General features: G+C 36.0%; 1 protein-coding gene across 1 annotated transcript; it reads right to left on the bottom strand.

Annotated features, from left to right (window-relative positions):
• Nucleotides 1-3,101: 3,101 nt before the first annotated feature.
• On the bottom strand, nt 3,102-5,729 carry LOC111789767 (uncharacterized protein YwbO). The gene is made up of 8 exons (XM_023670450.1): nt 5,626-5,729; nt 4,995-5,165; nt 4,079-4,198; nt 3,931-3,974; nt 3,733-3,858; nt 3,578-3,662; nt 3,448-3,504; nt 3,102-3,362 (listed from the first exon to the last, which is right to left on the bottom strand). The coding sequence occupies exons 1-8, from the start codon at nt 5,704-5,706 to the stop codon at nt 3,285-3,287; spliced, it is 762 nt and encodes a 253-aa protein (XP_023526218.1). The 5' UTR covers nt 5,707-5,729; the 3' UTR covers nt 3,102-3,284.
• Between the last annotated feature and the right edge of the window lie 3,938 nt (nt 5,730-9,667).

Raw genomic sequence — 9,667 nt, forward strand, 5'->3', positions numbered from 1 at the left:
TTTATTTATTTCATAATTTATGATTTTATTTATTTATTTATTATTATTATTATTATTTATTATTATTATTATTATTATTTGCTATTACCGTTGAGAAGCATGTTGTGAATGGCATACTGCACTATGACGATTATTTCTAGGACAGAACCCTACTTAATGATTAACGATGATGAAAATATGAAGATTAATGCGCATATATTATTGATAGTAATATAAGAATGGAATTAAAGTTTTGTCCATAAAGATGTTTTTAAGATGAGAAAATCATAGGAACCTCATGCATTTCTGTGTGTACATAAGCATCGGGATACTTCCTCTATTACGATGATGAGTATGGATTCATACGCTACGATGATGATAATGATCATGTCGTGCATGACACTCAGGGGTTTGCTGACCTCTAGATGTTGCTACGAACAACTAGCTCGACTATAATAGGTCCAAAGGGGTGCAAACCGCCTGGGGATTCACGCTAGCACGTGTGGGTCGTGTGTAGGGAAGTATTGCATATCTAATTTAGTTCGAACTAGAGACCACCCCCAGGATGTTTTAATGATATGTCCCTAAAACATCATTGCATGTATTTGCATTTTTACGGCTCCTATAATGGGGCTTACTGAGTATTCTTCGAAATACTCAAGCCGTGTGCTACGTCACTTTTCAGATAAAGGCAAGGCACCCCTATACAGCTAACGATGACATTGCAATCAGAGTCCATGGCATGTACATAGACTAGTAGCATATTTAAATTCCTAAACTTATTTAGAATAGGATGGTATACGTTTTAAGTTTTTTTAATTGTTTATCATTATCTTTTTTAATTTTGTTTTTGAATTATGTTTTCGAACACGTAAGACCTAACAGTGATTTTAAGGATGATATTATGTTTATCTTGAAATTATTATTTTGAAGATGATGTTTTAAGAGTTAAATTCCGATGATTCCCATCCCTACGAGATGGCCTAGTGATAAAATAATAGTCAGATTGCATAGGCACGCTCGTGTGGGCTTTGAGGCTTATCATGCGAGCCCACTCGCACACATGGCATCACTAATGACCTGTTTGTTTTGAGTAATTAGAATTAGTTAACTTATCTCTCCAACATTATAACGAATTACTTATTGATTATTAATTATTTATAAGTAATTAATTATTTTTTAAACTGATTTTGATTATCTCCTTCATTAATAATATATCATAATTTTAAACTTAATTAATTGATCCAAATTTAATTTATAATGGATCAAAATTAATTAATTATTTTATTGTAATAATTATTTTTATATACGTGATATAAGTTCTATTTTGAATTTGGTTGCCTATTTTATTAATAGTTTACCATAATTGTATAAGATTTATAAGATCATTTTATTTATAATAACTTACTCTACCATGCATGTTATGTAATTTTTAGAATATAACAAGCACTTTTATTACTGTATTAATTATTTACCGTCTATATCATTTTATTTAATTCATTTATTTCCTGGACCCATGGGATAAGGACAGACAGTGATTGCTAGCCCCATCCTTCCGATTGTGCAGGCGCGCTCGTGACACTCGTACGCCGCCAGGAGCAGCCCATCAGAGCTCTCGCAAGCAGGCCGCACAAGGCTTGTGCATCAAAGGCCGACCATTCAAGGGTCCGATTCACGCGACAGCTCTTGCACGCATGCCCCCAATCCGCGTGCCAGCCCGTACGTCCACGCCTCCGCTTGACGAAGCACATTCTCCACCTAGCACTTCTCATTCATGCCCTCCTGTGCTGGCCAATGGATTAGCAATTACCCTCTTAATTGACTAGTTCGGTTTCAAAACTTTTCCTGGAGAATGATCAATGGAATTGACCATATCGAAGTAGTTATCTCTTGGCATTACACTCGATGACAGACAACATGTTCCTTCACGTAGAAGCCTAAACTTTTGGACGAACATCAAATTCAGCAAACAGAAGAGTCACTCTCCATTCTTTCTCTCAAAAATGGAATCATTTGCAATCGAGAATAAAGATTTGCTCCTTCACTCAACCACCTCTGCTTCTAAACTCTCCAAAAGGCGTCACCCGACTAAAGATACCAATAGTCACCAAAATTATATGGGCTACTGAACAGTAAGCAATGATATTCTTAAGATCGTGGGCCACCTCAAATGGCATGACCCACATGCGGGGTGATCCACACGTACGAATTTTAGGGGGATTCGGTTATTTTAACCGGCCAGCACCCACCTGACTAAAGAGACTGGCGACCGAAGTACTACCAATGGTGGATCTTAGAAGACGACCTGAGGCTAACCCATGCCTCCTTTTGCACAATGAAGGATTATTCATGCCCACGCATACGCCTAAGCCCATACCGAAAACAATCCATCTATCAATAAGCGCACCACCAAACAGCTACCAGCCCAATTTAGGCCAGCTATACCCACATCACACGTCCCATTTGCTCCAGCCCAAATAGATGGAAGCTCCTATAATTACTATTCAATGTAATTTTCAGCCGAATAATGCCTTTAGTAGGAACATTAGATCTTATATAAATTCAAGGGGTCCTCTTGTTTTCACAAGCCAAAGTTAATGAAATTGAGTTCTCCATTCGCAAGGGTTACATTTTTTTAGGCATTCAAGCTTGGGTTGAATTTTTCGAGGCATTCAAGCTTGGCCGATCACTAAACATGGGGAGTATTTCAATCTTGAAACAAGAACTAGACACTTCTATCTATAGGTCATTGACCAAAGGTACGTCTGTTCAAATTTTCACCCTAGGTTGATCCCAAGTTGATGTGAAGGTGTTAGTACTTGTGTCGGGCAGACTCCAAGGCAAGTTCATTAGACACCGGTTCAACAATATTTTCCCCCACCCTATAGAAGTCATGGTAAATGGCAAGAATTACATGCTTTGCATTTCGAAAAACGCATGAAACTTCTTAATCTCTTGCCCAAGAACTTATAAATGGTCAACCCTTTTGCAAATTCACAAGATAATCTGAATTTGAATCATTGTTTTGTATATTTTTGGTAACTTTTGAAGTTGTGTCCTACATCTCAGACAGATACATTGCAGTTAAAAGAGATTTCAGTATTCAAATCTACTTAAATCTCTAAGACAACCAAGTATTTTATTACTTGGCAAACAAAATTTCTAACTGTAAATAGCAGTTTGATCTGACATGCATTCAATTATGGTAGTAAATACAAGAACAACAGTATGTATAGTGAGTTTAGCAAAGGACTTACATTCTTATTGATGCTCAAATTCAAAAGCTTCACTTCAGTTTCAATCAATCACTTTCCAGCAACTTGAAAAGCTCTTAGAAAAACCTCAGGGGGTTGAGCGCCGTTCAGTTTGTGCTTCCCATTGATCTGCCATAACATTCTGTTCAGAAAAACAAAATAAAAAATGCCTGACTTTACATCAGTTGGATAAAGTTAATTGTTTTTCACTTACTACATAAAAGGGAACTCCAGAGATTTTTCCTGAGTACTTCTCAAGCTCTTCCTTGACCTACAGTGAACCATATGTAGACATATTTAGGTCTAGGAAACCGAATACAGCATATAGGACCCTGTATTGATACCTCCTTAACTCCTTTATCATCTGACTCGAGAAACTCTGCTGCTCCTTCGACCCTCGCCTTTCTAGCACATTCCAAAAGAAAGTCCCTACAGCGTTTTGACAATGTGATCAGCTCTATTACGCCGTTAATACTGTAAGAAATTTCTCACCACATACCTGTCTCCAATGTATTTTCCCTGAGTGAAGTATCCAAGGCACAACTCCTCCACAAGATCATGCTGTTTGTCTAAACCTTGTTGACCTGCCAAATATATAAGCCTGTGGCTGTCTAGGGTATTTCCCCTGAAAATACAACGTTCGTGTTAGCAAACAATCATACCTCCTCAAATCCGTTCTTATATGCTTCACACTTACGTTAGCCCAGACATGTCGTAATCCAGTCCAAGACCCCTAAACACCTGAAAAATTCCAAAATTTCATAGTAACTTAGTATTCGAGGGTGAGAATTTGATTAGAACAGAGCATCAACCAGAATGCTTTCAGAATTGTTCATTAGGATAACCTCAACCATCCGAGCTTCCATCTGTTCAGATTGGATTCCAAACTTACTCCTGTAAAATTCCTTCTTAACAACACCTTCTTTGGGAGCAGAAGGATTGAGCTGGAATGGATGCCATTTCAACTGCAAATTTATGTTAAACAATTAATAAGGTTAAGACAGCATATAAACTATGACAGAATTAGAGTTTTGAACATATCGTGAATAGCATCGTCCAATTCCTATAGAACCTATCACTAAAACACCCCTACTGGGGGGTAAGGCTAAGCGGAGCGAAAAGGGTTTTCCATGAGATGAGAAATTCAAACTTGCGCAAAGTTTCGGTTCTAGTCCTACTCTATGAACTAAAACCAGTTGAAAATTAGAGTAATTAATGCATGTCAAAATTAGGGTCCTTGCATCGCTCACGAATTTTGCTCATCCTAGTAGGAGGGCAATATGAGTTTCTACGAAATATATTTAGATATATATTGAAAATATTAAATCACCTTAGTTCAATAGCTCAAGCTTCTACATTCCACGATGACTTAACATGAGATCAGAATTGAAGAAATTTGAGTTCAGATCATTTCAACATTATGTCACCCCATTTCACACTAACATTTTGCGCGTTAAGGCTCATCCGAATATCTCAACTTGATAAACTTGATACAGCGCACAAAAGGAAACTTAACATTTTCATGATATTTCCAAACAATATACAACTACAACAGAGGGCAGTTCTCATTCCTTATATATAAGAATACACATTTTCTCTATACCATAAAGGGAAAGAGTAGACTAGAAGAGGAAGATCTTTTATTCATGGCTTCCATCTCTCATATGATAGTAAACCTTTTTTTAAATGAATGCTACAATGAATATATCTCAATTCTACAAAAATTTGATGCATAAGACAACAAAAGATAGATAAGAGAACCTCAAAATGATATTGATCCTGAGAAGCAGAGATAGCTTTGTCAAGATTCTTTTTGCCAACAAAGCACCAGGGGCAAACGGTGTCGGAGCTTATATCGATTTGAATAAGCTTTTTATCCATGCTCCTACTCCCAACTGACTCGGCCATGTTCCTGATATATTTGCACTTTCCCTGAAAACACAACCAGTCAATCAGGTTCAAACGCGACGATCACGCTAATTTTCGCCCTTCTCAAGCATTACGTACATTGAAGATTGGAAACCCTCTACGATTATCTCCAGAAACATTATGCTAAACCTATCATCAAGAGGTCAAACCAAAATTCGTAATGAAATTAATAGGTTCTCGATGTTTGCAATTCAGCCCAATTGAAATTACACGACATTCAAGGGTTTTCCTAAATTCGAACAGTCAAAATCAAAGCATTCAAGGGTTTTCCTAGATTCGAACGGTCGAAATCAAAGCATTGGTGCCTCTAATTCAGAATTTGTTTTATTGCTTTCGTAATCTTCATCTAGAATTGTTGAAATACGGAAAATGAATTGGCATGTTGTTGAATCACAAGAAGAAGGAAGTATGACAGAATAAAAAAAGTGAGGGGGGGTTTGGGGGAAAGAAAAAGGGAATTTACCTGGAAAAATTGAGGGGATTCAATTGGGAGTCCCTTGGGAGAAACGAACTGCAGTGGCAGTTGAATACGGAGCATGGCCATATTTTTAGCTTCTCCATTTTCAAAGTCTACCTACTACCTAACACCTATGACTTTAACAGGTGCCCAAATAGAAAAAATAAAATAATTAATTAATTATTAATATATTATTAATACACTCGAAACATCTATAAAAATATATATATAAAATAAACTTTTGAGCGTTGATAAATTTTAAAAAATGTTACGTACCTCAAGAATCTATTAAACACAAAATTTAAATTAATATAGGACGGATTATAATCTTTAAACAATATTTAAATTTTTCTATCATTAATTTCTTCATCTCACGAATTCTTTCTGTTCCTCCAATTTTTCTAGTGCTTAATTTTATTTTAATAGTCAAATAGGTGGTTGATTTTTTTACCCAAAGTATGACTTTTCTTAACAATATGTGACAATTAATATTTCCTTTGAACGGATATGTTGTTGCGATCAAATTTTTGAGGTATCGAATTTTGGACGGTAACTAAAAAAACAAGGATAAAATTTTGCTCAATTTAAAACAAACTACACTACAATTAACACAAAATATAAATCAATTACAATTTTGGTGTTGTTTGAGTTTATTATAAATGGAGCATGTGTTTAGAATACAATTTCGAACAATATAAAATAAATATAGACTAGACTGACGCCTTGGAACGACCCCTCTATGACCGTGCAACTCTTGGATGTTCCTCTACTGCTGCGATTGGCAATCACCTAAAAAAGAGGAATGGAGTGAGTATAATCAATAAGTAGCCTACTTGGAGGGTCATTGTAGTCAATTCTAGTGGAATACTACATGATTTTTTCTAAGCTTTAAAAAGTTTGGGCCTACTTCTATTGCTATCTGATATTCTGGGAAGGCCTCGAACCTTCGAGCGATTCTCTTACATGTTAGAGACCCTGTCGATGCTTGGAAGTCATTCACTAAGTGCTAACACAACCTCATCATATCTGTAAGGACCCTACCATATCTTCACTTCCGAAGACCCGCCTAAAAAAGGAAAAAAAAAATATATATATATATATATATATCTTAGGCATAGCTATGAAGCTAAGCCCACAACCCTAGTCGCCACACCTACCCCTCGCTTTCTCTCTCTGTGCACGCAACCTGAGGACTGTCGCCGCCACAACTGCCGGCGGGAAGCCATCGCTGTCCCCCTTTTTGTCTACATATTCTTTTTCTTCCTTCCTCCTCCTTGTCACCTTAACCACCATCAACTGCCACTGTGGCTCATTATCGTCGCCACTGCTGTAAAAAAGAATGAAAGAATGAGTAGTTAGTTTCGTGAAGTTTTATACTTTTAACTCAATCTCGATTCTTGATTCGATTTATCACGTTATCTCTAACTTTCAATATTGTAACAAAGGTATCAAAGTAGTTAGTCGAAGCAGCAACCAATGACTTATATTAGGAAAGGTAGGAAATGAGACCACATATTCTATAAAATAACGATGAGTGATAAAGCTCAACAAATATTAGAGTTGTTATACTGTGTAGTTTAGATTGATTTGTAAATCTATTGAAGTAGGTTTGGTCTAAGTCGAGTAGGAACTATATTTCTAATAGCAATTTAGGGAAGCAAGAGACTTTCTTATTGAAACTAAATTGTTTTGTTTTCTAAAACATGGTTAGATGTGTATGTCATTATATGAATTGTTATGTGGATGTTATTGTTTGTTACCGTGCCTATTGATCATGAAAATAATTATTTTGGTACCACATTTGTGTAGATTATGATTTTTTTGAATGAAATAAATGTGATAAGGGTTACACGTTGTATGTATCGGATAACCTCCCACTATTTGTCACATGGGTGATTGCTCAAATTTATAAACGTTATAAGGGTTACACGTTATATATATCGGGTAACCAATAGATGAATTGAATACACGCTGTGTTGCGAGTAATCAACCATCGAGGTTTCTTGATTTTGATTGATGAACTATATAATAGTTTTTATGTCTGACTCAATATAGAGAACCTTAATAAGTATTTTGATACTCACTCTATTTAAAAAATAATTCTAAGGTAAGAGAAAGGTTTTAGCATGGAATGACGAGCGGGTGGAAATGATGGTCATAAGAAAACTTAGAGTTTTATATTTTAATTTATTATTTAGAACTCTCGGGCATTAAATTGATTTTAATATTTTAAGTTTTGTTGGAACATTCCTATTTTATCGAACTAGGAAATTTTAGAATGTTATCATTTTCTTTAATTACCTTATTATGAAACTATTTGATTAAATTGCATATTTTTATTATTTAAAAAGAGGTACTCGAATGTGATTTTTTTTTTTTTTTTTTTTTTTTTTTTTTTTTTTTTTTTTTTTTTTTTNATTTTAAATTATAAATTTTTTAGATGTTAAGTGACGACTCTGACCGATGCTTGTGTAAAAAGTCGGGTCATTACATCATCTGTGTAAAGTTAATTGGTAATCCATAACACAGGACCATAGTGTCATATTGAATTTGGGAGTTGGTCAATTATTAAGTCGGGTGGTTTTACGTCCCTCTCATATGGATTTATGGCAGCGTGACCTTGTTCAGGTGGTTTGGGATTGTTTCCACACTCACTTGGGGCACTCTTAATGAATCAACTACATGTATTGTCCCAAGGCTCCTCGTAGAACTATTTCATGGAATTGTGTTCTCATTTTTCTCACCCATTCCTACACTCAAGAGAGGCATTGACCTTGACCCAACTACTTGTGTAGTCCTAAGTCTCTTCTCAAGTTTAGTTTACAAAATTATGGCTTCAGCCTTGATCCATTTCTATACTCAACAGAAGTACTCATCTTAAACTATCTATCCATATAGTCCTAAGTTCCTCCTTACGATCAGTTTACAAAATCGCAACCTTAGTCTTGATTTGTCTTTACACTCAAATGTAACTCAAGTGGACTCGGAGGTTCTAGTGACACCATTTGCACTGCTATTAAGCCTATTAAGCCTTCTTAGTTGCCTTGTCATGGAAGTTCACTAAGTTGTTAGGGTTTCTAGGCAATTTAGTCCCCATCTCACATTTCTAGGGCACTCGAGGCTATCTCTGGGGGCTAATCCAACTTCTTAGAGTACTTAGGTCTAGACATCTGAATGTTTCTCAAGATTGGGAGCATCTACTGAAAACGTGTTGATCTAGGTCAACGTAAAAACCACTCTAGTTCTAGTGTCATAATCTTGACATGGAACATTTATGTATGTTTACGAAGAGATATTCCTATTAATCGCCTATAGCATGAAGAACATAACCTAATCATTCATGCAAGCTCAACAAGGAGAGAGCGTCCATCAATCACTCAAATGACATATTACAATATCTCCTCCATTCTAGCACCACGGAAAAAATTAAAATTAACATGCATCAGAAAGTTTTATCCTTAGGGGTATTTCTGTTTGCATGCTAGCACACCCTAGTGATCCCTACTCGCATTTATTTTGTTTTCTTTCTTTCTTTTTCTTTCTTCCTAATTAACCTTGATTTTTTACTAATTACATGTTCCAGAATTGGCTAGGCGAAGAAATGACCATAATGCTCCTCCCCTTACCTAGATCTGGGACTTCACCACATGCATGCCTTTAATAACGCATGCGAAAAAATTAATGAAACATTTAAACGAAGTCATGAACTTATATGTTTAATTTAAAACAAGAAATGACCTAGTTGCTTTAGCTCCATCTTGCTCAACAAATTTCTAACCCATATCACGTGACATAAACACTAAGATGCTGCCACATATTCAGCTTCACACATCGAGAGTGTCACGATCGGTTGTTTCTTTGAAAGCTATGAAAATGCTGTGTTGCCCATAAAGAATACGCACCAATCGCTGTTAGGTTAACCAACCAATTTGTAATCTTCTGCTTTCGAGTAGAACAATCCAAGTGACACCGTTCCTTGGATGTACCGTAGGCTCGCTTCAACACCTTCCAATGTGAATAAATCGGCTCCTCCATGAACCGACTTATA

Source organism: Cucurbita pepo, chromosome LG03 (assembly GCF_002806865.2).
Source record: "Cucurbita pepo subsp. pepo cultivar mu-cu-16 chromosome LG03, ASM280686v2, whole genome shotgun sequence".
NCBI classification, from domain to species: Eukaryota; Viridiplantae; Streptophyta; class Magnoliopsida; order Cucurbitales; family Cucurbitaceae; genus Cucurbita; species Cucurbita pepo.

Coding starts and splice junctions, on each gene's coding strand:
- LOC111789767 (XM_023670450.1), bottom strand. CDS start 5,706: ATGGCCATGCTCCGTATTCAACTGCCACTGCAGTTCGTTTCTCCCAAG. Junction 3,859..3,930: donor TACGACATGTCTGGGCTAAC/GTAAGTGTGAAG, acceptor TTGTATTTTCAG/GGGAAATACCCTAGACAGCC. Junction 3,505..3,577: donor ATGATAAAGGAGTTAAGGAG/GTATCAATACAG, acceptor GGTTCACTGTAG/GTCAAGGAAGAGCTTGAGAA.